The sequence below is a fragment of the Falco peregrinus genome, chromosome 9 (assembly GCF_023634155.1).
Source record: "Falco peregrinus isolate bFalPer1 chromosome 9, bFalPer1.pri, whole genome shotgun sequence".
In the NCBI taxonomy this organism is placed as follows: domain Eukaryota; kingdom Metazoa; phylum Chordata; class Aves; order Falconiformes; family Falconidae; genus Falco; species Falco peregrinus.
In genome coordinates, this window is record NC_073729.1 from 33,615,254 (window position 1) to 33,642,675 (window position 27,422).

Consider the following 27,422-nt stretch of genomic DNA (forward strand, 5'->3'; position numbering starts at 1 on the left):
AGTGAGAGGTTGGCCCAGATGTCCTCATTCTGCAAAGGGAGCTGTGCAGAGCTCTTTGGAAAAGCAACAGTCTTGTTCTTTCAAGGTGAGCCAGCACCTGCTTGTGGGGATGGGACCAAGGTTTCTCCCACTCGGACAGAGAATATGGGAGCAAGAGCCAAGCACACGTGGCCGGAACCCTTGGGGTTGGCACATCGTTGTCAAAACCCAGAGCTGCTGCTGTCCCCCACGGGACCGTCCTAAGCAGGGACTGGGGCAGTGAGGTGGTAGCAAGCCTCTCTGCACTGGTATGAACATAAAATACTTAGAAAACTCATCCAATACAGCTATTGGAGATACACTACTAACTTCACACCTGGCTGCACGCACAGAAAGCGGGGAGTTCCTGGGGTTGTGGTGTCTGTGGGTGTATTTTTGAAGCCTGTGGCCAAGACCTGAAGATTGGTTTGGTACGGCATGGCAGTAATTGGGCAGTATTTGCATAATGATAGTAATTTCCTTGTTCTTATTTCCGGAATTTGGTTTACAAGACCATGCAGCAATGTGACTTAAAGCTGTAAGTATTTGTCTTTGTTGGCAGTTGGAAATGTAATATTAGCTGTGACTCTTTACAGAAATAAGTGTTCAGTGTTGGAGCTAAATTGAATAATATGGTGGTGTTTGTATCTTAATCTTCCAAATAGCTCTCTTAAGTTCGCTCCATTGATGTCTGAAAGGCTTAAAAATAATAAACTCTATTGTGTAGAGCTTTGAATACAGAGTGCAGGCTTAGTAATTGCTGGCGGTTCATGGGTAGACTCGCTAACACATGGCAAGGAAGCAATTCTCCCAGCATGCCTGATTTTTTTTAAAAAGAATCTCCTCCTATCAAGGCCTTGTGAGCCACAAATTGCTGAGTACATCAATATTTTGAATAAAGGCTTGCAGGAGACCTCAGTCCAAAACCCCAAAACCCTTTACTTGGGCCATCGTGCCATTTAAAAACACCTCTTGTTTTCCTCATCAGTCTGCTGAAAGCTGTTTCCATCCCCAGCTGCCGAGCAGGGTAGGTGGAGTGGGTTGGGGAGCTCATCTTCCAGCCAGCGAGACCCCGCCGGCTGCCTGTCGGCAGGGAGCTGAAGTCCAGAGCCCCTGTCCCCTGCAGAAGGTAACAACCCAACTCCCAACCTTCTGCCCTTCACAGGAAGGGGCAAAAAAAGCCACATACCGGGTGGGTTGGATTTTTTAAAGTGGTGTTCAAAAAATGAGGTCCCTGGGGAATCGAGTGTCAAAGGGAGAGCTCTGAAAGCAGGGGTCAGGCTTTGCTGGGTTTTCTTAGATGTCCCCTGCGTCCTTGTGAATGAATTTTTAACCGAGGAGTTGCAGAGGGCAGCTAAGGGAAAGGCTGGTTAGACAGCAGGCGTGATTTAAAAAACAACCAAAAAACCAGGAGAGAGAAAGGAGGAGAACATTATTTGTTTATCGCAACTGTACTTGAAACTAATTTTAAATATCTGTCTTCTGAGAGTAAGGAAATTCCTTTAGCTTCCAGCAGTAAATAACTGGGATGCTTACAGCTCACAGCTGACCTACAGAGGATGGTGGGTTTTCAACTAAAAAAAATAATTGACTCTCCAGTAAGGACAATCCATTCCAAGTGTCACTAAACAGCTGGAGGAAGAGTCTGGACAAGCACGGTTCATATCACAAATAACCTCTGAACTTTGAACTTCGTTCTGTGTCCCTGCGTACTGTCCAGAGTGGCTTGACAAATGGTTTTGAACAAATAACAGTTTTCAAACCAGAGAGCGAATGACAAGTAGTATGTTTGGCTGGCAGGTGCACGATTTGGATGCCTGGATCTTGCCCATGGAAATATCAAATAAAATCCCAAATCCATTTTTCTCTTACTATCAATCCCAAAAGAAATGGTGAATGTTTCAGAGCAAGGGAGAAGGTTGTGTCCTGTGAGCTCTCGGCTGTCAGCAGATGAGGGTTCAGCAGCAGGGACGATGTCGTTCTCCATGCCAGTTCTTCTTGGCCGCTGAGTGGTGGAGCACCTCTTAGCTGTGGCGAGGGCTTCTGAAGCTCGGCTTCTCATCAGGCATGTCTTAGCAAAGAGTTTGGCCATTAGGATGCTGAGCCCTCTCAGTGGTCCGCCCTTCGCTGTGTCAGCAGGACCTGCTGGGAAGTGGGGACTTCGGGAAGTCTGTCACTTATGTAGGTACTAAAAAGGAGCTGGACTTCTTTTGAAAATGGTGTTCTAGCCGAAGGAGCTGAACACTTGCCAGTCTGACCATATGCTTCTGAAGGTCTTGTGGTTCAGCGCTTTAGGCCAGGGTACTGTCTATTTAAGGCAGTGGAAGAAAACCCTGTGCTACTCCTGCAGAGTAGGTATGTGAACTGTAAGCATCAGGACCAAATGGTAGTTCTAGAATTAGATGGTGTCCCTGATTTCCCTCTTCAGTTTTAAGTGGATGCAGCGTTCTTCACTTACAGTCTCAACTGTTGTGTTGCATTGTTGTATGGGGTTGAACATCTGCCCCTTCCAGCCACAAAAGTGGCTCTGTTCCAGTGGTGGGTGGTTTCTTTCTATTCAGGGATCCTCTGAGGCCTGGAAAAGCTTGAGTATTAGGCATTGCATGCTGTCAACTGTTGCAGATCCCCTTGGCTCCCCTTCTTCCAACATCTGCAAGGCCAGAATTGGCCATCTTGGTTTGTCCACGCACAGTGCATAGCAGAGAAAGACCCTAACCCTACCAGCCACTGCTGAGCAGGGAGTGGGACCTCACCGGGAACCTGTCCATCCACTGCCAAAAATGCCTCTAGAAGAGGAGAGGGAAGACCTGTCACTAGCTCCCTGGGGAGGGCTGTGCTGCTGGGACCACAGTGCTGGGCTCCTTCTCCACCCATAGCACCCTCGCTAGTGAATGCTTGTCCTCCACGCCACAGCTCTGCTTTAGCGGTGGTGTCCTGCTGCATGGCCGGGAAAGGAGCAGGCAGAGCAGCCGCGGCACCAGCAAATCTCTGCAGGAGTCCCTTGCACCACGTTAAAAATGGCTGGGATGCTACAGCAGAGGGGCAAGGTGCCAGTCCCACGCAGGTCTCTCAGCCCAGTATTTCTTTCCCCCAGCATTGTGTGCAGGTGATTGACTGGCGTTTGCTTGGCAAAAGCCTTTTGAATATTCATTTGGCTGGCGGGAGATGAGAGTATGGTAGCTCCTTGAAATCAGCTTGGGGAGGGGAGGCAAATAAGACTGCCTTTTTCTTGCTGCTAGTGCTACTTGAACTCTCTCAAATGCATACTTCACAGGGATAAATGATTGCAGAGACCTCAGCCTACCTAACAAGCCTGCACTTGTAAAGCAAAAATTATAGTGCCTGCATACTTGCCATCCTCATTCAAAAGCCCATTCCTCATTAATATCGCTTTATACATATTATTGCAGCTCGAAATGCCATTCCTCTTCTCCCCACCCATTTCCTTGACTGGCTGTGACATACAGGAACTACACCCAGTGCTTGACTCGCCTCTCCTGACCTTTTGTAACTTGGCTCCAAACTCCTTTTTTTGGGTCTTTTGCAAAACACTGTCAGAAGGGAAAAATCCTTTGTTAAAACACAGCCAACTCCTGCCTCAACGTGGAACAGTTTGTTCTGCTAAAAGAATGAGCCAGTTCAGTGAGCAGAAAAACATTGCCATAAACCAGTGGACTCAATAAGCTGCAAAAGCCATCGACTGCGCTCAAGGTCTGAAAGGACGACTCTGAGGCAGGATCCACAGGGGATGAGGAAAAAAAAAATATATAAAAAAAATCCTCGATCCTGACCTGCCAAACCCCGTTTCCTTGCTTTCAGCCCAAGTATTTTGCAGTTGTCTTTTTGATTATAGCAACCGTAAGTGGGGGAATGGGAGCTGATGCTGGGCCAGAACGTAGCGCAGCTCTTGAAGCTAGCATGTTGTAAAGGGCATGGTGGATGAAGTCATCCGAAAATGCTCCGCTGGGAAGGGGCTGCAGCACTCTGCTGCTCTTCAGTCTGTGCTGCAGAGGATCAGCTCCAGCACCCTACATTTGCTGTCTGGTACTATTTAGTAGGTTGGTTTAGTCCTTCCCACCCATATCTTGTTTTAAAACTCTGGACACTCTTTACTTCCCTGGAATTGCTGCAGGTCTGTCCCTTACGGGGCTGCTTGGTAACTGGTGGTCAGCCCGTCTTCAGTGTTTCTTCATTGCACAAGGGACTTGGATGCTCAGTGAGAAAACCATGTGACCCTCTAGCAGGCTTTTGGGTTTGTGGTTCTGCAGCAGGATCGTTTCAGTGCTGGTATAAAAGCTGATGCTGGTGTTCTTTTAACAACAAACGTGCTAGCATCTAGAGCTGTGGCTCCCAAATTTGGGTGGTGGCCCCCAGATAGGGTCAGCCATATGGAGGTGGATGTGCAAACCTTGAGATGGGGTTCTGAGCAGAAGTGCTTCAGAAACATGGGCTCAGAGGCTTCCCCCAAAATGACTCCTTGGGACTGGGCAGGCTGCAGCAGCGCTGGGAGCACGGTGGGCTTCTGTGTTTTGTGTGCCCTGTTGCCACTGAGCACTTGTGAACTTCTCACCAGCTTGGCCAAGCATTTCCTGCTGATTTAAAAGACTTAAGTATCCTTGTCAGAAATTTAACGTGGACCAAGATCTACCTCTGGTTCTCATTTTGCTTTGGGAACTGGGTGTCTTTACTCTGAGCTTCCCAATAGTTTTTTAGCTTGGAGCCAGTTCAGTAATTTCAGATAATAAAAATATGAAGAAGTATATTTTAGGTGTAACCTAACCCTTTTCACTTGCATTCCAATGGGCTGCATCTGCCAAAGCTGGTCTTGCTCTACCTAAAGGGTGATGCTTGGTAATGAGCTCTAGGCGTGGGATCGCAAGGTGTGTAGCAAGTCTGAACGTGGGGTGGCAGAATATTACGGACCTGTGTGGGGCCGTTGGAGGTGCCTGTGATCAAGCTGCAATTGCAAACAGATCCCTGGCAGTGCAAGCAAAAAGAAAACCTCCTGGAGAAGGCACAAGGGGGTGAAACTGGAGCTCCTGTGCATTTATAAACATGGCCAATGTTCTCATACTGTTCCGTTCAGGCACGAACCAACCCGCTGGTATTCACCAGCTGAGTGCGAGGTGATGGGAGACCCAGATACCAATGAGCTGAGGGACTTCTTGAAGCTCCGTTAATGCTATCTGGTGTCCTCTGCTGGTAGCATTAACCTGTTAACCTTAGAGCTGGCTCTGTCGAGAGATGATTATCTGTCTGCTGGACCTTTTCCTTTGGGGGGAATGCCAGGAATGTTTTGCAAGATGGACAAAATGTGAGGATTGAAGCTATGGAGGTGGGTCCCTGGGATGCTGGGACTGTGAACCCTGCTAAGGTAGTGTAACTTGGAGCAAATCTGTAATGAAGCCTCTATGCCAAAACAGATTATTATTTTTTTGGAAGATGTTAATGGTATGATTGCATAACGGTTTATTTTGTGCTTGATCAAATGGATGAGGGCAGAGGAAAAGGAGTGAATTAATGTTAGTGATGTTCAAACAGAAGCACGCAAAGCTCTGAGGGATGATCAGTGGTTTTGTTTTGATGTGTGTTATTTTTTTTTTTTTTTTATTCCTGACGTTCTCCTGAAATACAGCACGCAGGCTTGTCTCTAAGGGGGGCACATTGCCAATAGTCTAAAGGTTATATTATCCTAGTGACCTATTTTTATACTTTAATCGCATTCTGTTTCAGCCACCCCTTTCTAGCCTTCCATCTCACACAGTTTTGTGCTCATCTGAAAAAAAAAAAAAAAAAAAAGCAGAGATAATTACCATTAGTCCCTGAGTGCTAAGGCAGCAAGCCAGCCTCTACCCAGGTAACGATGGCAAAGGCGAGTTGCTGCTGTTATGGAAGCACGAGAGCAATCCAAAAACACAGCTCGTAAATGGGTGATGACTTGAAACGGGGCGATGAGGAGTGTCACAGGGCAGAGGAGAAAGGCAAATTTTAAATGGAGAAGTACAGCAGTTTGTAGAAGGGTGAAATTTTAATGAATAGCTCTGTTTAACTAGCCTAAATGGAAAAGACGCTTTTCTACTCTGGGCCTGCCAAGTAATGGAGAATGAATACGATTGTTCGGTCAACCAGCTTCCCCTGCCTTTAGACTGTACCCGCGTTTTCAAAGCCAGGCTTAAGCTACAAAGCACCCTGACCAGTCGACATAAAGAGAAATTGTTCCTTAATACAAATGTTGACTGTGATGCTGCTTGAAGCTCAAAACTGCTGATATTTCTCTGTGTGTTTGTACATTTGTGCAGTGCAAAATAATAAGATATGAAGAGGCTTTTCTTGCCTGCGTGGCTTCTCTTGGGTTGCGTTTATTTTATTGCTGGTTGCTTTCCTTGCTCTTGTTGAGAGCACCTGAATTTTGAGTGCGCGCAGTGTTAGTGTGGTAGAAATCTACTCTGGAGGGGCAAATCTCATTAACTGTTCATTCATGGGAACTTGCAGTCCCGTATGGGATTAAACCCCAAAAGAATTAAGTGTGTCACAACCTTCATCTCGGTTGTGGACCAGGCTCTGGGTGGCAGATGGTACCTACAGGTGCCAGCCTTAGGCGAGGGCATGGCGTGAAGATGTGCACGGGAGCCAGGGTGATGCTCTGCTGCTGGCATTTTTAGGCTGCTGGAGATGGTCCCATCCCGTGACTTCCCTTCCAGCTGCAGGCTTTGCAGATTTACTCAGGGAGGATGCTGAACCCCAGCTAGCTGGGTTGTACAGCCGCAGACTGGGAACAGAGGAGCTCAGCCCTGCCAAATCTTGCCTTTTCTTCTCTGTTACAGAGCCATGCTGGCGCAGCTAAAAGAGAGGTCCTGTCTGCGCTCGGGAAATTGGGATTTGCTCTGGAGAGGTGGGCTGTTCCCTCTAACTGTGTCTGTATTGAATCACAGGGATGTAGCCTGGAGAGGTCTTTGCTGAGTTGCTGGAGCATGTCCATCCATATAGCTTGTCCATGGGATGGATTAGCAATAGCTGCCCTATTCCTGGCAGGGAACTGTGTCCCCGTCCCTGAAGCCTGTTGGTGATGCTGCTGCATGCCCTCTCCCCGTGTTTCGTTATGCTTTTGTTGTAACCAAAACCTGTGACTCCAAGTCCATGGCGATGAAACCCAGGTGAGAGCTAGTGTCAGTGTCTGGCTGGGGAACGAGCCTTTGCCCCTTCTCACCTGGGTCTAGAAAATGCAGGAGTCTCCAGCCTTCCTCTCCTGCCAGCCTGCACCAGGCATGTTTTGGCAATAAATTAATAAAACTGGTAAAACCCCTGTATGATTTCTCATGAACAGACTCCAAATGCAGAACAAGTGTTAATGCCCAGCCCCAGGACTACCGTGGCTGGCAACAGGGGCAGTCATGGGGCTGTGCCCCATGTACGCCTGCACTCGCTGCTGCGTGGACCTGTTTGTCCTCCTCTCCCCAGCACCCAGGTAAGTGCACCCGGTCCCAGGCTATGGAGCTGGCACCCAGCTCTGCCCAGAGCAGACTGGGAGGCTGCCATGCTGGGGAGGACCTGCTGTGAAGCACGGTGGGATGCTTGGTGGTTGGAAGGGGAAGGTGGCTCAGCCCATGTGTCTGGGTGCTGCAGAGAGCACCCACTCATTTGTGCTGCCCACAGGGATCTTTTATTTACTGGTCTTTACTTGCTAATTACCAGCGGGGAGTTGGGAAGTCGTGTGTGGGCTTCCCAAAGATAGATGTGCATCTTCTGGGCTTAGCTGGAGGTAGAGCCTAAAGGGGAGAGACAAAAACTCTTAAACATCAATGTTTTTTTCCTCCTTTGATTTTTTTAATATTTTTTTTTCTTTTTCACCCCCCATATTATACTATCAGCTGGGGCCTGCAGAGTTTCAACTTAAAAACAAACCGCTATTATTTAAAGTGCCAATATTGTACTTGGCTTCCTATGAGGCAGAAACATCACCTTTGTCTCTGACCTGGGGAGTGTGTCTGCCTGCCTAGCAGGACTGCAAATGTTGAGAAAACTGTTATTTTACTTCTATTTTGGTGTCAATTTTTTTTTTGACTGAGCATTCACTCTTCAGCAGAACTGCATCAAACACCAGAGGCCACAGGAGAGGACGTAGCCATCCTATATGTCCGCATGGAGCCTTGTCCCCTGGGTGGGCACCCAGGAGCTGGGCTGGTCTGGGGCAGAGAAGGGTGGCTGTCCTGTTGTCCCCATGCCTGGGTGGTGGGACCGGAGCTGCTGTGCCCGGCTATGCACTGGCTGGCTGGTGGTACTGCCTGGTGGGTTTTCTGGTTGTTGTTTCTAGGCGAGGTTTGCAAAAGGTCGCAGAAATTAATCTTCTAACTGGGGACCTTGGCACTGCGTGGAATGAATGTTTTGCATTAACAACCTAACTCGTTAATTCACTGAAACATTTAAAACCAAACCAGTTATATCCAGCCAAGCTGGAAAAAGCTGAAAGTTCATACTCAGCAGTGCGGATTTCGAAACCTCCCTTTGTTAATCTCTGCAGAAGTAAATTTTCTGAAATTGCTAAGCTCACTTTGACCAGTCTCGGCATTGTTCTCCTCAGCCGGGGCAAAGCTGCTCTGCGGAGGGTTAGTGGTGTGTACCTGGACCTGCCGATGGGGATGGGAAGGCTCCTGTGCTGGGGAGGAAGGAGGGCTGGTACAGCAAGTGTTACAGGAGGAATGCTCGCAGCAGCATTGTAGGTTTTGGGTTGTCTCTAGCAGAAATGCTGTGTTATTTTCGTAGGTTGGGCTCCCAGATTTCACATCTTCCTCCTCTGTTACTATTTTCTGAATTGCTAGGGGTAGTACTTGTGCTCCTTGTACTGGTCTGTGAGCTGGGGCTGGGTCGCTGGCGTGGGGCTTGTGCAAAGGCTGGGCTGCTTGTCCCTGTCACAGGAGTGGGGTATGCACAGTTGTCTTGCTGTCGTATGAATGAACAAGCATCAGCCCCAGGCTCAGTTCCTGGTGCTTTAGATAGGAGAGAAACATACCCCCGGCCACGTGCTGGGCTGGGACCCAGCCTGGCCAAAGGAGCCTTTGGGCTGCCTTGCCTTCCAGCGTTAGTTTCTCTGGGAGCATCACCTGGGACAGAATCGGTTTGACTCTGCTTTAAGTCAGCTTTCCCTCAGATCTCCAACAGCAGTGGCAGGTTTAGGGGCACAGGTCATTTGACTTGCTTACTCTGCAACCTCACTATTAAATTAGCAGGTATAAATTAAATGGGAAGCATGAATTCAGGTACAATCCCATTGTCTTCCTGGCTGGCAGGTAGCTGTTCCATTCAACTAATGTCTCATTGCTCTAGTTAATCGTAAAATAATACATAGGAAATAAAGTTCTTCACACACGGCTGTACAGATTGGTCTGGGGCGTTTGCAGTGGTGGTACACTGAGCTCTGTTGTAAGCCTGTTTTTTAATTGATTAATTTTTCTGCTATTAATTTACCCTATCCATTAAAACAGCCTCACTTTAATGACGGAGAAATCGGTGAATTATCCATTCTGTTATATATTAGTGGTGTATTAAAGTATTAGTGCATTCCAGAAGGTGAGCAGTGAATAAAACATGCTCCGAACATGTGGTTATGCAACTGTTCTGTGGAAATGAAACGGACAAACAGTACACTTGATTAATTTTTTTTCCCAGTAAATTGGCACTGTGATTCACTTCCAGCTAAATTTGCAATCTGTGTTCTCAGGTGGCATTAATATTGGAGCCCCAGCAGGAGAGCTGTGGTGGCTGGGGCCGCTTTGATTGCATTTTTAACGAAAGTTGTCGGAGAGAGCATGGAGCTTGATGCAAATGTGCTGGTAAATGAAATGCAGAGCTTTTAGGTTCTCCGTAGGTGGGTCAGGCCATTCACATTTACCCAGGATAACAGTGACAGCATGCTCGGGAGGGGCGCTCCGTTAACATGGCACAGTGGGGGTCTTTGTGTACCTCCCTTGTTCTGTATCAAATTTACTCTGTTGACAGATAAAAATAATCCTTTCGATATCTGCAACTCCATGAACACTAGGTAAGCTCCGTCTGGGACTCGAGCTGTCTCAGTAATGGAGGCTCTGGAACTGCATCTCTCAGGAGTTTGCTGGAAACGAAAAAGCTTGCAGAGGGCTCACCAGTTTCTCCCTGGCCTGTGTTAGAGCTGCGGAATAAAATTAAGTAAGAATTCCCTTTTACCTTTTCTTCCCTGACATGAAACTCCTTTCAGCCTTTAAAGCTATGTTTTGTAGCCCTCAGGCTGGTCTTATTGTTGTTTTTTCCTAATTGATTCGACTTGGAAAGGTCATCGTACCCTGCTAGATTGTGTAATATTTAACTTAGCATCAAAAATGAGGATCTTGGGATTGGTGTCAAATGGATGCTGTTCCCCTCCGAATAGCAAAGCCCATTCATAGTCATCCAAGTATTCGACTTGTTAATGCTAATGACTAACTTTCTGGCCCTCTGCAGAGGGAAAGACTAACCACGAAAAGGTGGGATGAGAGTGGCATAAAGCAGGTATTGAGAGTGTGCAATTCGCACTGTCTAAATCCAGGTCACAGCTTTAATACCTTTTTTATTTATAGATTATTTTTAAAAATGTTATAATTTCTAGCTTTTCATGAAGCTTTAGCATAGCAAACAGCCTTTTCTGATGCCAAGTTCAGTGATGACTAACACTATTTACAGGACTGTTTTGTAATCTCAGATCAGCCCACATTAACGGGAAGTTACGTTTTCCCATCAGTCTTTTAAACGGTGCCTGAGAGTTGCTGAGGCCAGAATCGTCCATCCAGGCTCTCCTGTATGGAAAAAATGATGTCAGCTTTCAGAATGATTTTTTAAAGAATTTATAATTAAGTTAGGGAGGTCAGATTGTACTTCCTCCATTTGATTTTTTTGCATTAGGACCTTTCATTCCTCTGTTCTAAAAGCTACCGACAAAAATAAGCAGAGGAGGTATTGCATAAGCACCACAAAGTCATTTGCCTGATCTGCATTTCTCAGTGCATGAGATCAGCTCAGAATATCTGATATGAGAAAGCTACTGGTGCACAACTGCTGTAACTGATAGGAGTTACCACTGTGAGTCATCTGGTAGGATGGTAAGTTGTTTTTTTTTTTTAAGTTCAAGTTTTTATGAGTGTTTTTATAAAGCTCCGTCGCTGTTACTGTAAATCCCAGGAAAATCTGGCACAGAGTCTTTGTAATGTGAATCAGTGTGTCCGTATGCTTCCAAGTGACCTTGCAATCTGGAAAAATACTGTTTTATCCCTGTGTTTAAAAGAAAAAAAAAGCAGAGTTGTTGTCTAAAAGGTTGACAGAGGGGTTAAGGCAGAGGTGTTGCACCCTTCGATGTGCTGCCTTCCTTGTCTTTGGGACCTGTCAGCAGGCAAGTGGCTCCTGGTTTCAGCTACAGCAGACAGCTTTGCTGCCCTCGGCCGTGATCTCAAGCACGGAGCATTTGCTGAAGCTACATCAGGCCAGGAATAAGATTGTGGCTAATGCCCCAGCTAGCTCTGGCTTTGTACAGGCCAGGGCAGTTTGGGAACTGCTTTAGCTTCAGGACAAAAAAAGAAGAAAAAAAAAAAAAAAGAGAAAGTTGTTCCTTTTTTTTTTTTTTTTTTTTTCTTTTTTTTTTTTTTCCCTCCCCAAGTGTGACAGATTTCTGGTCACCCCAAGCCCAGCAAAATGAGCTTGCATTGCAGAGAAATTACACTTAGGAAATACCCGCAGTGCATTGAGTTGTGTGAATGCCCAAAGCTGCAAAGGTGGTGGGAGGGGAAGGCTGGGAGCCAGGAACATATGTGTGATGCTGCCCTTGAGTTTTGGGCCCTTACCTTCTCTTGCAGCTCCAGATGAAGACTCAACAGATGCTGTTAAAACAGTAATGAAGTGTGCATGGGGTGGGGAGGGTATCTCACAAATGCTTTGCAGGCTTGCTGAGCGAGGAGTGCTAAAATACGGGGACTGGGCTGCAGATGCCTTGCTCCCCGCGGCTCCAGGCATCTCTGCAAGCAGAGGCTTTTGGCACAGGCACGGTGCCTTGAGCTGGTGAGAAACTCCCCGACAGGATGGTTGAAAAATGCTGATTTTGAAGAAATTGAAATGTTCTGTGGGGAACGTGTTGATTTTTCATCAGGTTTTTCTGATGGAAAGCAGGCAGCTTTCCCAGGGTGACCCTGCCTAGTATTGCCTCCGACGCGCTGCTGAGCCAGGGAGCCCAGGCACTGCTCGGCCCATCGAAACACTGGTGAGGGGTCTTGGCAGGGCAGGCTGAAGGGGGATTTGGGTGGTTTTCCTCCTCAAATGAGAATTTGATGCGGGCAATAAGAAAGACATGTTTGTGTGTTCATTTTTAAACAGGTAACTCATAGGCTGTACGTGCTAAATCCAAGGTCAAGTTAAGTTTTTCCAGCGAGAGAGGCTGAAAATGATTTATCGAGTAAAACAGTTAAATACCAGGACAGTTGTGCTTTGTCTAATGCCAAGGGAACTAACTCCTCCTCCTTCTCCTTGTCCTCAGGTTCAGTGGCAAATATGAACATTTGTCAACGTTTGACAACAACTCCTTGGGACGTCATGAAATTTCTGGAATCTAGGCCACAGAGCACTTGCAGCAGTGCTTTTTAAATTTGAATTTAAATTAAATGGAAGAAAAATAATAATCTGGATCAATCGTAGTGATGGCTAGCAAAAGAAAATCCACAACTCCCTGCATGATACCAGTAAAAACACTGGTGCTTCAGGAGACTGAACTGGATGCTGTAGAAGAGGATCGTGAAGGAACACAACAAGATGCTCCTGTGGAAGGGCCAGCAGCTGGTGATACTGGTGCCAGTAACAGCAATAACGGAGCTTTGTCTAACGGGCACCGTGGTGTTGCAGATAGCGACACTTACATCTGTAAGTCTTGTGACTTTGGATCTCAAGACGTTCATCACTTCTTTGGGCACTTGGATTCTGAGCACTCAGACTTTAGCAAAGACCCTGCGTTTGCATGTGTTGCATGCAAGTTTCTGGCAAACAGCCATGAAGGGCTCTCTCACCACAATGCAGAGTCGCACGCTGGTGAAACGAGTTTTGTCTGGAGGGTGGCTAAGCAAGACAATCACACAACTGTGGAGCAAAGTCTCTGCGAGGCCGCCAGCAGCCATGATCTGCCGGGAGAGGTTGCTGAAGAAGGGGCAGATGGTCAGTCTGAAATTATCATTACCAAAACCCCCATCATGAAGATAATGAAAGGTAAACCCGAGGCCAAAAAAATCCACACGCTGAAGGAGAATGTGTCAAGTCAGCTGGGCAGTGAGTCGGAGGCAAAAGACGGGGAGCATTCATTCCCAAACGGGTCTGTGCCAGCCAGCCAGCCCACTGCAAGTTCGACAAAATCATCTCATATAGCGAATGGCTCCATCATAGGAAACGTGCCTGTTCTGCAGGCGGGTGTTGCACAACTTGTGTCACTGCAACAGCAACCCCCGCTGCATCAGCAGCTACCTACGTCCAAGTCCCTTCCCAAGGTGATGATTCCCCTGAGCAGCATTCCCACATACAACGCTGCCATGGACTCCAACAGCTTCCTGAAAAACTCTTTCCACAAGTTTCCCTACCCCACCAAAGCTGAGCTCTGCTACTTGACCGTGGTGACGAAGTACCCAGAAGAGCAGCTGAAGATCTGGTTCACTGCCCAGAGGTTGAAGCAGGGCATCAGCTGGTCACCAGAGGAGATCGAAGATGCCAGAAAGAAGATGTTCAACACTGTTATTCAGTCTGTGCCGCAACCCACCATTACAGTTTTGAACACACCGCTGGTTGCGAATCCTGGGAGCGTACCCCATCTTATTCAGGCAACTTTACCAGGCCACGTGGTGGGGCAGCCGGAGGGGACGGGGGGGCTGCTGGTCACGCAGCCCATCATGGCAAACGGGTTGAAGGGCACTAGCTCCTCCTTCAGCTTGGCGGTGACTTCTGTCCCCAAGCCACAGCCGGTGGCACAGCACAGCACGGTGACCTCCAGCAACACGTCGGGGGTGAAAGTGGTCAACAGCGCCCAGTCGCTGCTCACTGCCTGCCCGGCGATCTCCTCGCAGACCTTCCTGGATCCCAACATGTACAAAAACAAGAAGTCCCACGAGCAGCTCTCAGCCTTGAAAGGCAGCTTCTGCAGAAACCAGTTCCCTGGCCAGGCCGAAGTTGAGCGGCTGACAAAAATCACGGGCCTGTCTACCAAGGAGATTCGAAAATGGTTCAGCGATAGGCGGTACCACTACAGGAACGTGAGAGGCGGCCGAGCCGTCTTCCCTGGAGACAGCGCTCTTGATTCCTTGTCCGAAATACCCTTCGATGTCTCACCCAGAGGAGCCGAGCTGAGCCCTGCAGCGGCGGTGGCCACGCCGGCCCCTCACCCCCCGCCGCGGCGGCAGTCATGGCACCAGGCGCCCGACTTCACACCCACCAAGTACAAGGAGCGGGCGCCGGAGCAGCTGAAGGCCCTGGAGAGCAGTTTTGCCCAAAATCCACTTCCCGCAGAGGAAGAGGTGAACCGCCTGAGGGGGGAAACAAAGATGACACGGAGGGAGATCGATAGCTGGTTCTCGGAGAGGAGGAAGAAGAAGGTGGCAGAGGAAAATAAGAAAGTGGAGGAGGCGGCTCGGCAGGAGCAGGAGGAGGTGGAGAATGGTGGTGGGGAAGGAGAAGACTCCTTGGATGAGCTGAGGGCCGCGGGCGAGAACGGCTCAGTCGACGCCTCTGGCAACAACCCCAACTCCATGGAGCGGAAAGTGAGTCCCATCAAAATCAACCTGAAAAACCTGCGAGTGACTGAGTCCAATGGCAAAGGCGAATTACCGGGGACCGGCGCAAATGAGAAAGGGGATGGCAGCTCCAGCAGACCACCCACCCCTCCAAAAACCAAACTGAACTTTAAAAAAACGGCCCAGCAGCGGCACCTGCTGAAGCAAATGTTCGTGCAGACCCAGCGGCCCACGAACCAGGAGTACGACGCCATCGTTTCCCAGACGGGTTTGCCACGGGCTGAGGTCATTCGCTGGTTCGGGGACAGCCGGTATGGCTACAAGAACGGGCAGCTGAAGTGGTATGAGAACTACAGGCGGGGGGTCTTCCCCCCGGGGCTGGTGGAGGTCAGCCCCGCCGGCCGGGAGGTGCTGGAGGACTACTACGAGAAGCACAAGGGGCTGCGGGAGGAGGACGTGCCCGGGCTCTGCGAGCGCTCCCACCTCAGCGCCCAGCAGCTCAAGGTGTGGTTCGCCGTGAAGGCGGAGGAGGAGAGCAGGGGGCCCGGCCCCGAGGAGGCCTGTGCCGGCAAGGCGGCGGGAAGCCGCAAAGGGCCGTGCGAAGCCAGCTCAGAGGTGTCGGAGAGCGGCGAGTCGTGGGAGCCGGGCGGCCAGGAGGGCAGCGCCGGGACCCCCGATGCCCCTGGCCCGCCGCCCGCTGCACGGCTCGGTAAGGCCCCTGCCTCGGGCAGCGCCGGCCCTGCGGGAGGGTCTGGGCAAGCGCAGGGCACTGGGCGTTTGCCATTTGGGAAGCGGAGGCTTTAGGCAAGGGTTTAGTGTCCGGTCCTGCTGTTTGGGATTTAACTGAGGAAGCAGGGAGGAACTCCCTCTGGGAAAGGGGGGGCTAGGGAAGGAGGGTGAGGGAAGGTCTGGTGAGGTACCGCTGCCTGCCCCTGCCTGCCTTGGTCACTGGCTGCTGGCTCTGCTCAGAGGCCAAGTCCTGGCTTTATTTTAAACCCAAGTAAAACCAGCAGGAGTGCCTGGTCCCTTTACCCACCCCAGGGGAAGGTGGCCCTTGGGCTTACGCATGAAGGGGATGGGCGTTTGGGGAGTAAGAGGCCTGGCTGCTGTGTCCCATGCCACCAGCTCCTTCCGTGCTTCCCCCTGGCCTCGGGCTGTGGCCATAACCCCTGCCTGCCTGTGCGGGCAAGAGCCTCCTCCCTTCCCTCTCCCACCGCCAGCTCTCCAGATGTGAGCATCCTTGTTTGGCTTGTGGCAGGGCTTGGCTGATGAAGATGGAGGCTGCAAGGAGAGAGAGGACGTGGAGGACTGGTGTTTACGGCTGCTGGCCCTACCCCTCCTCCAGGACTCACTTTTGAAAGCCGTGTGCGTGTGCATGCGCGTGTGGAGGAGAGGAGAGCTGGTTTCCAAGCCCTCCGTGGGCTCTTCAGAAGTGCAGCTGGGGGCCGTTTCCTCCCTGGCGGGCTTCCCACCAGATGGGGATGGCCGAGCGCTGGCCCAGTCCCGCCGTGGGCTGTGCAGCCCCTCGACTGCTCCAGGCACGCAGCCCCTTGCTGGCGTGCTGGGCAGCTGGGATCTTCTCCAGCCGCACTGCCTTGCTTTGGAGCTTCCCCCCACACCTCTGCCGTGGCTGCAGGCCTTAAAAAAATAAATAAATTACAAAAATCAACTACAATTCATTGCTTCCCTCCCCTGTCTAATTTGGAGGAGGTGGAGGGTGGGTTTGAAGCTGCCCTTCTTGCATCTGAGAGGTCTGGGTGTTGCCCCGTGCACTCTGCTGGGCAGCGGCTGCGGCTGCAGGAGGAGCGGTGTGGGGAAGGGTGGTGGGCCGGCTTTTGTGCCCATGTCACGGAGATGGCCGTGCTATAGCACCCTCCGAGTGTGGCTTTATGCCACCCAGAGCGAGGTTGGCCCGTCACCCCTGATGGCACAGAGACAGGAGGTGCTCAGCAAGGGTGCATGGCTTTGGACCGCTGCAGGCTCGGTCCCTCCTTAGCCCTGCTGCTGGCCAAAGCCCAGCTCCACTCTCATGAGGATTTTGGGTTTCCTCTGAATGGAGCTAGCCATTCTCCACAGCTGACTTCATCAAGGCTCCCAATTTTGCCCATCCCAAGGCACTCCTGCACCCCTTCCTCCCCACCCAGCACCCCAGCTGGGTTGCAGGCCCCTGTGGTGAGCTGGCGTGTCTCTGACACCTCTGTTCTTTTTCAGAAACAGACTGAACTCAAAACACCAGCCCTGGAGGATCCACTCTTACCCTTGAGAAGAAGTTTTTGGTCTTTAAGAAACCCATGGGCCGGCCTGATCCAAACCTCAGGAGCAGGACATGGTGATAAAGCACTGCCATAAATGAGACCTTTGAGCACAGCACACGAGAGAGCATGTGTGCAAAAACTGGGCACGTAGTGCAGAGCTCTCGGTGGCCCAGCCGAGGAGATGGCTGAGAGCTGGCAGAGGCGGGGGCTCAGCTTGCACCCAGGAAATAGGATGCTCTTGTTTGCTTTACAGTGGACAGACTTTCAGATTTCATATTCATATACCGATGCCTACAGCTGCCTATACAAGCATAACAAATCTCAGACATTGTGTAAACAAGGTCATTGCTTAGATATGGACTATCATGGCACAGTACTTTTTTCTTTTTTCCTTTTTTTTTTTTTTTTTTTTTTTTTTTTTTTGCATCTGTCTGTTAAGGTGTTTGTTCTCTAAAGGTTGGCATGGCTGCATATATCCTCTCCACCCTTTCTGGTCCTTAAGCCCTGGCAATGTAGGGCTTTGCGGGCACACAAGTGTGGGTGTGTTAGGAAAGGAAAGGTGTCTGAGAACAAAACTGCCAGTCTTGCATTGAAGTCCAGTGGGAGTTGAGTGAGATTTTCATCCCTGTGGACGAGGTTAGATTTAGCATTGCATACTCTCCAATAAGGAGCAGGTTCCCAGGCCCAGACAACCCAGGTGATGGAGTTTGGTGTCATTTGTCCCTTGCTGGCTAGAATATTTTCCCCTGCACTCTTGGAGACTGACTGTAGCAGGCTATTAAATCTCCAAGGCTCCCTTTAATCACTGAGAACTAGCATATAATAATTTTTCCATCCTGACCTGGAATCCTTTTCATTGTTCAGAGAGAACAAGCTGTTCTTCAGAGAACAAACACAGAGAATACGTAGCATTGCTGTGCAAGTGGTTCAAGTCATTGTCGTCTCCAAGGGATTGGCGAGGCAGCAGCTCTTCTGCAATCAGGAAGTTTCCCTGTTGCAGCACTACATGACAGATCCTCCTGCAGCAGCGCTGGTAACTTCAAGTGTTTGTTCCAGTCTTTTTCTTTTTCTTTTTTTTTTCCCTCCTCTTTTTTTTCCATTTTTTCCCCAGTCCATCTGCAACAGTTCTGGCGAAACAGCAAAATAAATTTCCCATTTAACCTTCCTGTTTGCCAGTACCTGTACATTTTTTATGTGCCCATGTTGTCTTGGGTGGTTGCTGTGTGATGCAACTATTTGAAGATTTTTTTATTATTCTTTTCTAACAGAAAACAAGGTCTGGAAGGGAAACTCTTGAGCTGAATATTCCAGCCAAATGCTGTGTCAGACCATTCTGTCACAAGCTAATCAAATCCCAGCTCAAAATTGGTTCCATGTCTTGCCTTCACTGTTGCTCTTGGAAGGCTATTCCAGAACTTCACTGCCTTTGAATGGTTAGAAACTTTATTTAAATTTCTAGTTTGAATTAATTCATGGCTGGTTCATTCCTGGTTTGTTTTGGAGCCAACATTGTCCTTTAACTTAAATAGTTTTTGGTGTTTATCCGCTGATGTATTTATGGAGAGTAGTCATAGCTCCTTATTTTTGCCAAACTAACTCAGCCAAGCTTTTTCAGTAGAAGGTTTTTATTTAGTGAGAGCTTTTTAATGTGGGAGACTTTATTGTTGGTGGTAAATGATATTTATTAGAAGGGTGGGTAGCAAACCCCAAAGGATCGGATCCAGAGATTTACAAAAAAATCTGGTTTAAAAACAAAAAAGCTCTTTCAGAACCTCTTCCAAAGATGGTGTCTGATTTCTACCTTTAATTGCCCTTGCTTTTCCAATTCTTTCTTCGTCCCCTGTTTAAGAGGCCGCCTTGCTCAACTTTATCTGCTCAGGGCTTTACAAGAGTGAGGGCTTTCTCCCGCCTGGCGGTACGTGCCTGCATGGTAGGTGCCTGCGCCTGAGCTCATGTCGCTCCGCTGGCCCATGGTGAAACCCACACGGCCAGGAGCAAGCATTTGCTTCAGAAGGAGATGACCTGCACCCTGAAGAGAGCCGGGGGTGATGTGCTCGGAGGCAGGCACCCACCCTGCAGCCATCCCTTGGCAGGCTGATGAATCCCCCAAATGCTTCGAGCCGGGGTGGCGTTGACCCAGAACACCCTGCTGTGACACCAGGCTCCCTCAATTTCTTTCTCTTTGGAAGCACTAGTGCTGGCCACGCCGTGGTTGGAGGCATAACTGGCAGCAATCCCCCCTCTGCCTCCTGTCGCCCAGGTGGGCAGCAGCCCCGCGGCTCTCCTCTGGGAGAGCAGGGGTGGCTGCGCTGCAGAGACAGCCAGAGCTCCAGGGGTTCACCCTCACGGGCACAATCCTGCACACCCCAAAATGTTCCAGGCGAGGGGAGAATCTGGGTGGTCCTGGAGCCAGAGGTAGCAGATCTGGGAGTCGTGCGGCCCAAGAGTATGAGTGTATGTACAGTGTTACCTTCAGAGAACAAATACAGGTAGGTCAATTTACTCTCTAGTGTCTATGTACATGCAGGTTTATTTAAGTACACATATATACAGTTCAGATATGCCATTGATTCTTTATTGCATTAAGATGTACATTAAAAATGTACACTTTTACTAACTACTTGCTATATAAACGTGTTGGAAGTGTAGTTTGCCCATTCAAGGTGATTTTCTGTGGGATTTTTGGTGTACACTTAAAGGTCTATGGCTAATTGGAAGAGTGATCCCCGCTCCATCTACAGAAATGCTTGAGGACTATGGTATGAAATGGTCCCTTCAAACCATTTTTCCGTGCACTAGCTGGAAGTTTTTGCACTTGGATTGTATTCGGCCAGTTTTCCAGAAAAACTGAAAAGAGAAGTCTTGTGAGCTAGAGGGAGAATTTCCCAGTGTACACAGAAAAACCAGCCTTGAGGGTTGGAAGCTGCTGAGGTTTTTGAGCTTTGTCTCCATGCATTCATACAAGCACAGCAGGAGTTTTCTTTCTTTTGGGTCGGAGGAATTTTAAAAAGTGGTTCCATTCAGACTCCCCTCGGACGCAGCAACTGGGCTGGCAAGCCCCATTGCGTGGGGAGGGTAAGATTTAGAGACAGAAAAACAAAAAAGTAATCGAGTTCCCTTTCTAACTCCTACATTCCTTGTTATCTGCATTTTTTAGTTGACTTGAAATCTCCATGAAAGTATAAGCTGAAGATTTTTTAAGGGTCTGTGGTCCTCTGTTTCCCTATTGCATCGTTTTTGAAGCTGAGGAGAAGCAGGTGTCCTCTCCAAATAGATTCAGGTTTTGGTGCAGGACATTAGGAATGTGTTTGCATCTGAAACTGAAAGGAAAAATTGAGAGGTGGCTTGACAGTCCCAGCAGCAGCTCTTCTGGTGTTAAGAGGAAGTGTCACCACAGTTCTACAGTGTGTGAATATTTATCATCTAATCAAAGATGACTATATGACTTGAAAGGAGGGGTGTAAGAGAGAGGTCATGTAGCCAGCATCAGCAAGGAAGGGAAATGAAATTTTTTACCTCCACCCACCATGTGTGAGCTTGGGCTCGACAGGCACAGTAGTAACTATCATTTTTAATCCACGTGAATCTTGTTACTTATATCTCTGAGGCTGCTTAGATTAAGGACACAATCCAATTGCTTAATAACCTGAAACGCTGATTTGTGCTGTACCTGGCTTGCTCATGTAAGTGGCTGCTGGTTCTCCTGATGCAAGGAACAGTTACTTCATTCATTCATGTCAGCAGGCCCTGCCATGAGATTTCTAGACATGGCTGTGTGTTTTATTTGGGTAGCTTATTTTTCAGCTCCTTAATTAACATCCTGGAGACCATTCTGGGGGTTTTTTCCCTTTTTTTTTTTTTTTTTTGAGCAGAATGCTAAAACCCCGATAATTCACAGGCTCCTATTTCCACTGGCCCACAGCCGAGGTGACAGGATTGAGCACAGGTGATTGCTTCGATGCATGGCATCCAGCAAATGCCTGCAGAGGTCCAGCCACAGGTATTTAGCACAGCAGCATGTCCCCTCCCTGCCAGGGGCTTGCGTTGGTCACCAAGAGAAGCCCACAGCTGAATGCAGAGCCTTAACCTGCTCAGGCGATGCTCGCACAGAAGCTGGAGCTGCAAGGAACCTGCTTGATTAATTTTTGCTAGGTGTCCCATGTCTGTTCAGGAGGAAAAGGAGGCTGTAGAAGGCTGGTTTTCCATTTGGGATGGGGTATTTATTTATTATTTTTTTAATGAGAAGCAACGATTTTTGGTCAGGGGTAGAAGTGTTGTATTCTGTCTTCTCTGCAGCCCCTCTCTTGGAGACATTACAGAGGTAACCTGATCAGAAGGTGATATTTGGAGGCTGGGCCACTGGGAATCAGAAGAGAAAGATGATTTTCAGCACTTAGGCAGAAATAAGAAAGTTAATACAATGATGCACCTTCCAGTCAAGTTGATAGTATTTAAAACGGATGTAAACTTCGCTCTCCTGTTGCCCAGGTAATTTTGGCTTTGCTCTTGTCAAATGAATTGGTGGCCTGATGTGATTCAGCTCATGGCAGTAAGCTCTGTTGTAATTTCTCAGTTGATCATAAAACCAGCAGGGTAAGATTAGGCAACACTGCAAATGGAGGGGGGGTGAGACACTTGCAAGCTGTACTTCTTTTTATCAAGTTTAGTTTCTGCTGTATGTTTTACTGGCAGTGGTCCCTGCCAGGAATGCTGGATCAGCGTCGCAAAACTTTAAAGCAGAGCAAGGGAGCTCTGTTACCTAAGCAGTGATTTTTTTTTTTTATTTCTTTTTTTGTTTTCATGTTATCACCTGTTCCAGTAAAGAGTGCTCTGTTGGCTGACGCTGGCCATATTTTGATGGCACAATTAAAGCCACTTTTTCCCTGTACTGGTGGAAGGTGGTATTAGGAGGACTCTTGCTTACTGGTGCTAGTGAAGGTTGGGCTAGGAATCCACGGCATAGAAAACGTCTTGCTAAAATTGCACTTTCTCTCTGCCCCATCTGGCTCGTGGTGGTGTTATGGGTACGTGGCTGTGATTCCCCTTGCACATACTAACATTGCACTAAAAGAGAGACTTTGGGAACAGTGTGTTGATCACTTTGTTTCTCAGCAGACCACAAAGTCAGCCTAACGGGGTCTCTTTGTTTTTTTTTTGGTTTTTTTTTTTTAATTATTATTTAGAAATCATGCTGGTGCTGAATGACCTGGAATTTTTGCTTGGATTTATCCAAAGGAAAATGTAATTGTAGCTGCAACGGGACCTTTCATAAGGGTGGCCGTGCAGCTAGGGAGCAGAGCGAGGGCTCTGCTGTGTAAACCGTCTTTGTACCAGGGAGGTGTGGGGGGTTCCAGTGGGGTTATTAATTGTGTTTTTTTTTAAGACCACAATTTTAGATGGTCACCTTGGCAATCGTGTGAGACAGGAAATAGTTTTTACTTTTGGTAAAGGTTTTCAAGAGGAAAAAAAAGTGAAGCTGCCTGTGATTGTGGGCTGTAGCTATTACTAGGGCTAGGGTAGCTTGTACCTGCTATGGACTTTACCTGCTCTTATTCTGAGGGCGAGAACTCCCTGTAGCAACAATGCCACTTCTGAGAAGTGAATGGCAAGTTTCCCTTCCTTTTGTATATGTGGATGTGAGGGTGGGCGAGGGGAAGAGCTTGCTTGTACAGTTTGTTGAAATGAAACCAGACATTTTTGGTTGTTCCTAAATAAAGAGCGTAAAAGATAAATGTGAGTTGACTGGTGATTGCACTTAGGTTCGGGGAAGTCCATGATGGTGCCCTTGTGCCCAGTGCTACCAGCGCACAACAGCGAGAACTGCCCTGTGCAGGGCACAGCCCTCCCCATGCACCCCAGCTGCTTGGTGGGGAGGGGGGAATGCTCAGTCACAACCCTCCCATTTGTTTTAAAAGCATGACAACTTACCTGCAGGGTAAGACCACAAGTGACCGACCCAGCAGCGTGCCAGAGCCCAAATACCTTCGTCCTAGGAGCCCTTCTGCAGCCTGGAGTAACTGCTTGTCCCCAGTCTGGTTCAGAAAAGCATGGTGAGCTGTAGCACATACCCTTATTTTACCCTTTTGAGTGAACATTAAACCTGGGGCCCCTCCTGGTTATTTCTCCCCCCAGTAGCTGCAACCCCCCACCTAAAGCCAGGAGGATGGGGGGAGCAGTGCAGCCACCCCAGCTCTCCCCTGAAACACTAGGGGGGCAAACTGCCAGACACCTGAGACACCATGTGTGTAATACTGACACTTTTATTGTCGTTTAAAGCTAGAGCAGCCTTGTAAATGTAGAGTTTCACTACTGGACCCATAGGCAGTGGCTATACAGGTAGGTAGATGCGATGCCGCCAGGACAGAAGATATTGGCTGCCTGGGTGGCTGACGTGCCCCCTCACCCAGAGGATGGCTGCAACGGGCCTCCAGCAGCGGCGCAGGAGCGGGATCTCTGGGAGCACAGGCGGAACAGCGACGGTGGAGGGCTGGTTGGGGGGTTTTGGGTCTCTTTCTGTGTGATTATAGACAGTTTCGTCTCTCACCTCGGCGGCTGGCAGGCTGTACGCATCGCTACGCTTCGTTAAGGGCTTGGTGGTGAAGGTTGGTGGGTGTTTGGGGTTGGTTAGGGGTTTGGGTTTTTTCCAATTTTTTTTTTTTTTTTTTTTTTAGTTCTCCACTCGAACACACTTCAGCAGAGAAACTGGAAAAGCTGCCTGAAAGTAGGCCATAGCAGTGCCGTTTCCATAGAAACCAGTTCACAGCGTGCCGTGAGATTCACAAGCACTGGAGGTGCTTTCGCCCGCCGAGATGGGCTACAGCCGGTTGTCCCCGTTGACCCGGGTCCTCCGCAGTACCCTGCAGGGGGCACAGAGAAGGGACATGGCTCAGGCTGACCGAGGGATAATGATGGGCAATGCCAGTGTCAAAAGGAAGGAGGAAAGCAGGGGCTCAGCTCCGTGTCCCACCCTCCTCCCAGAGAACCCAAAGCAGCGATTTCCCAAAGGACTGGCACAACTTTCGTACTGATATTTAGAGTTTTCATGCAGCAAACAAGGCTGCAGCTCCGCTCTGGGTTACTGGGAGGCTGTTTGTCTGCCTCCATCAAGGAGACTAAATGCTGGGGGGGGTGTCTCGTGCTGGGAGGAGCTCAGTGAGTGCTGGCACACCTTCGCTCCCGGCTCTCAAAGTGGTCAGCTAGCTGCTCCTGCGACACTCGGAAGTCCTCAAAGGGCTGCTGGTACCGCGACTCGAAGGACCCCTCTCTGCCTCTGCTCGCCAGCAGCTGATTGGAAGCATCCCCTGCTCGTTCCCGTAAGGCTGAAGCACTGAAGAGGTTTATTTCGCCATTCTCCTGCTTGGATCAGACAAAAAGAAAAAAAATACAGTAGTAAAGGGCTTGGGATTTCAAAGCCTAAGTCTTCTAGTAAAAGCAGTCCTGGTGCAGGGCCCTGCAAGCTGCCACGCAGTGTGTCCAGGGCTCATGGGGTCTTAGGGTTTGCAACATGCAGCTGTTCTGTCTTTAACAACCATCACTGGCTCACACCAGCATCATTTTAAATGAAGAAATAAACATCTGCCTTTGAAGGAGCCCTGCCCTCTGCTTATGCCAACGCAGACAGCCCCAGGCCAGCCAGGCTCCGTGATACTGAGCTGTAACTTCCTCAGAGCGCAGACAGGGACTGGAACGGAGCAAATCTGCCTCCTTTAGCTTTTGCTGCAGGGATTTCCCAGCAGGTCAAATGCAGCCCAGGCAGGACCCTGCCTGAAACGCCCTGACTCGCTGCAGGAGGCAAAGCCAGCGCTTGCCATCTCACCCAACCCTCTGTGCATCACTACAGAGCAGCACTGGAAACTCCGCCAGGCAACGCTGAGCATCGCTGCTCCGAACAGGGCAGCACCCAGCAGGGCTCGCTGCCTTTGCTCCTCAGCCCTGCAGCAGCGTCACCTTCTCGTGCGTGACCCACCATACCTTGCTAGGGAAAATGTCTATCTTGACGAGCAGGGAAGCCAACTCCAGGTTCTCGCTGTAGTTGTTCTTCAGGGGTACAGCTCGGAAACCTGTGGCAGAGACAGCACCGGCATCACTTGTAGCACAGGCACGGACGTGTTGGTCCCCTGGCACAGAACTCAAGTGGGTCTTCTCCAACCGCCCTCCCCTCCCCCAGCTCCCCTCAAGTGGCAGTTGGCCCCAAGGGTTATTAGGAGTGGCTTCTTCCTTCCTTTACCTGGTTGGGGCTGTGACCTGTCATGGGGACAGGAGGGACTGAGCCAGCCTGGGGACTGACAGCATCCTCCTGTGAAACTCTGTGGCTCCCAGGCTAATGATGCAATTAGCAAACTGGTGAGGACCACCACGACACCCCCTCCTGGCTTCCCCAAGTGCTTTACCCGTCTTCAAGCCTTTCACCAGGAAGGTGGCCTGAGCCAGGAAGTTCTCATCGCTGAACATGTCCTCCTCGTACACCACGAAGCGGAGGAAGGCAAAGTCGGGGTTGCTGACCTGAAAGTGGAACTGCTTCGGCGTCCAGAGAGGGTTCAGGCCGTTGTCGGCTAGTCACAAAACACTGCTGTCAACAGGCAGCCCCCCCGAGCCCCGTGCCCCTGCCGCCCGCCTCGGCTGATGCTGAGCTGATGGACAGCATGGCAGCCCCCAGCCCAGCGCAGGCTCTGCGGCTCACGCTGCGGGCAGGAGTGGTGGTACACCCCTCTCCCTTCCCTTCGCTAACCCACTCACCCACGATCTCGGTTTTCTGCTTGGCGTTGTCGTACTCGGCGCCAGACACCTCCACCTCCACAAATGGACAAACAATTCCCCTTCCATTTTTGGGAAGATGCCGGGCTCCCAGGACCTGGGCAGAGAGCAGGAGAGACTTGGTAAGAGATGGAAGCAAAGGAAAAAATTGTGTTTGCATACCGAGACATTTTCTTTCCAAATAAATCAGCCTGGCTCTGCCGATTGGAGAGAGAAGAGATGCTGACAGGCAGCCCAGCACAGCCTGCCTCTCAGAGAAAACCAGCTCCCACCCCTGGAAGCTGCTACGGTGTTACTGATCACCAGTTTGACTTGTAAGCCATAAAAAAAGGCAGCTGAACTGCCCCAGGTGCCTGTCTGCCGCCTGTACAGCCAGCCCTGGGACCACCGCATCCATCCCCCAGCCTGCCAAGCTGGAACTGGGCTGCCAAGCTGAGCCGCCTCCCCCTGCCTGGAGAGCTATGCTGGACACCTCCTTCTCTGCTGAAACTTCTTGGCCCTCCTGCCTTGGCTTGACGAAAAGGAGCAGCTCTGCTGCTGCTCTGCCTCCTGTTCATAGCACAGTCTGTGCTCCACTCAAATGACAACCTGCTTCCTTGCAGGAGAAAGAAATCCCAGCTCCCTCTTGCCAGTGGCCATATGTCACTCCAGCATGCTGTCAGCACGCTGCTGTTGCAGGGGAAGGACACGCTGCCAATGCTGGATCATGTGCTTTGAGTCATGCTGGGCTCGGGACGGCTTCTCCATCCGTGAAAGCTGGCTTTGGTGGGGACATCGGGCAGTTTTGCCAGAGGACAAAAGGCTGAGCCTGTCTCTTAAAGGAGACAGTGACAGGCTGTGGCACAGGGACTTTTGACACCTGGTGGTTGCAGCTGCATCTCAAGATGCAGGAAGACTTTGGGAAACAGGCAGTGCAGGGAAACGGTGCCAGGGATTTTTAGGGAGACAGTGGATCCAGAGTCAATGGTGCAGATGGGACACGATGGGGCGTCCTCACTGAAAAGGTCTGTGGCTCTCTTAGGTGGGATCATGCCAAAACAGAGGTGGCCTCAGAGGAGCAGTTTGGGTATGCTGTTGGAAACCTGTGAGCGCCCACAGGCAGGATCTCCTCTGCCTCCTCCCCAAGGTCTGCTTGAGCTGAAAAGACTTGCAAAGGAGACTGCTGACCCTCAGCTCAGCTCCGAGACCACCAGGGATGCCTGTACAGGCTAGTGGGACAGCCGCTGGTCCAAACACGAGGGCCATCTGGTTTGGCACAGTCACAGCCTTCCCATCCCTCCAGGGGCTTTGCCTGGCAAGCTGTCCTGTACCCCTGCAGAGCCTCTGCTGTGCAGCTCTGTGAGCTGACACAGGCATGGTCCAGCCCCAGTCCCACCATCTGGGAACAAAAAGATTCAACGAGCATCCACAGTCCATCCTCCACTACCCCCTACCAGCACACACACACACTCTTATCATCATCACCAACAGTGCAACGCAGACCAGGCCGAAAAGTCCGCTCTGACCTTGAGCTTCTTCCCGAGAGGGGCCATGAGCAAGGCGGCATGGAAACATCGAGACCAGAGCAACTGAGTGACAAGGAGGGGACAAGGCACAGCTCTTGTGTTATCCCGTTGGGAGCCATCATGCGGGCAGTCCCAGC

The 27,422-nt window shown here is 49.9% G+C and overlaps 2 protein-coding genes across 7 annotated transcripts in view; one reads left to right on the forward strand and one right to left on the reverse strand.

Annotated features, from left to right (window-relative positions):
- Positions 1 to 22,758, forward strand: part of ZHX3 (zinc fingers and homeoboxes 3) — a 50,472-nt gene extending 27,714 nt beyond the window's left edge. Inside the window, exons 3-5 of one of the 2 annotated variants that reach the window (XM_055813735.1) lie at positions 6,843 to 10,197; positions 12,545 to 15,480; positions 16,983 to 22,758. In XM_055813735.1, the coding sequence (XP_055669710.1) occupies positions 12,705 to 15,480; positions 16,983 to 16,993 (2,787 nt within the window). In that variant the 5' untranslated portion in view covers positions 6,843 to 10,197; positions 12,545 to 12,704 and the 3' untranslated portion in view covers positions 16,994 to 22,758. The remainder of the gene's footprint in view (positions 1 to 6,842; positions 10,198 to 12,544; positions 15,481 to 16,982) is intronic. The other variant, XM_055813734.1, reaches the window with a different exon arrangement.
- A 512-nt stretch (positions 22,759 to 23,270) lies between these two features.
- Positions 23,271 to 27,422, reverse strand: part of PLCG1 (phospholipase C gamma 1) — a 48,859-nt gene continuing 44,707 nt past the window's right edge. For 3 of the 5 annotated variants that reach the window (XM_055813729.1, XM_055813728.1, XM_055813733.1), the window contains exons 28-32: positions 25,763 to 25,877; positions 25,417 to 25,578; positions 24,998 to 25,086; positions 24,195 to 24,382; positions 23,271 to 23,883 (exon numbers count right to left, since the gene is read on the reverse strand). In XM_055813729.1, the coding sequence (XP_055669704.1) occupies positions 23,841 to 23,883; positions 24,195 to 24,382; positions 24,998 to 25,086; positions 25,417 to 25,578; positions 25,763 to 25,877 (597 nt within the window). In that variant the 3' untranslated portion in view covers positions 23,271 to 23,840. The remainder of the gene's footprint in view (positions 23,884 to 24,194; positions 24,383 to 24,997; positions 25,087 to 25,416; positions 25,579 to 25,762; positions 25,878 to 27,422) is intronic. The other 2 variants (XM_055813730.1, XM_055813732.1) reach the window with 1 other exon arrangement.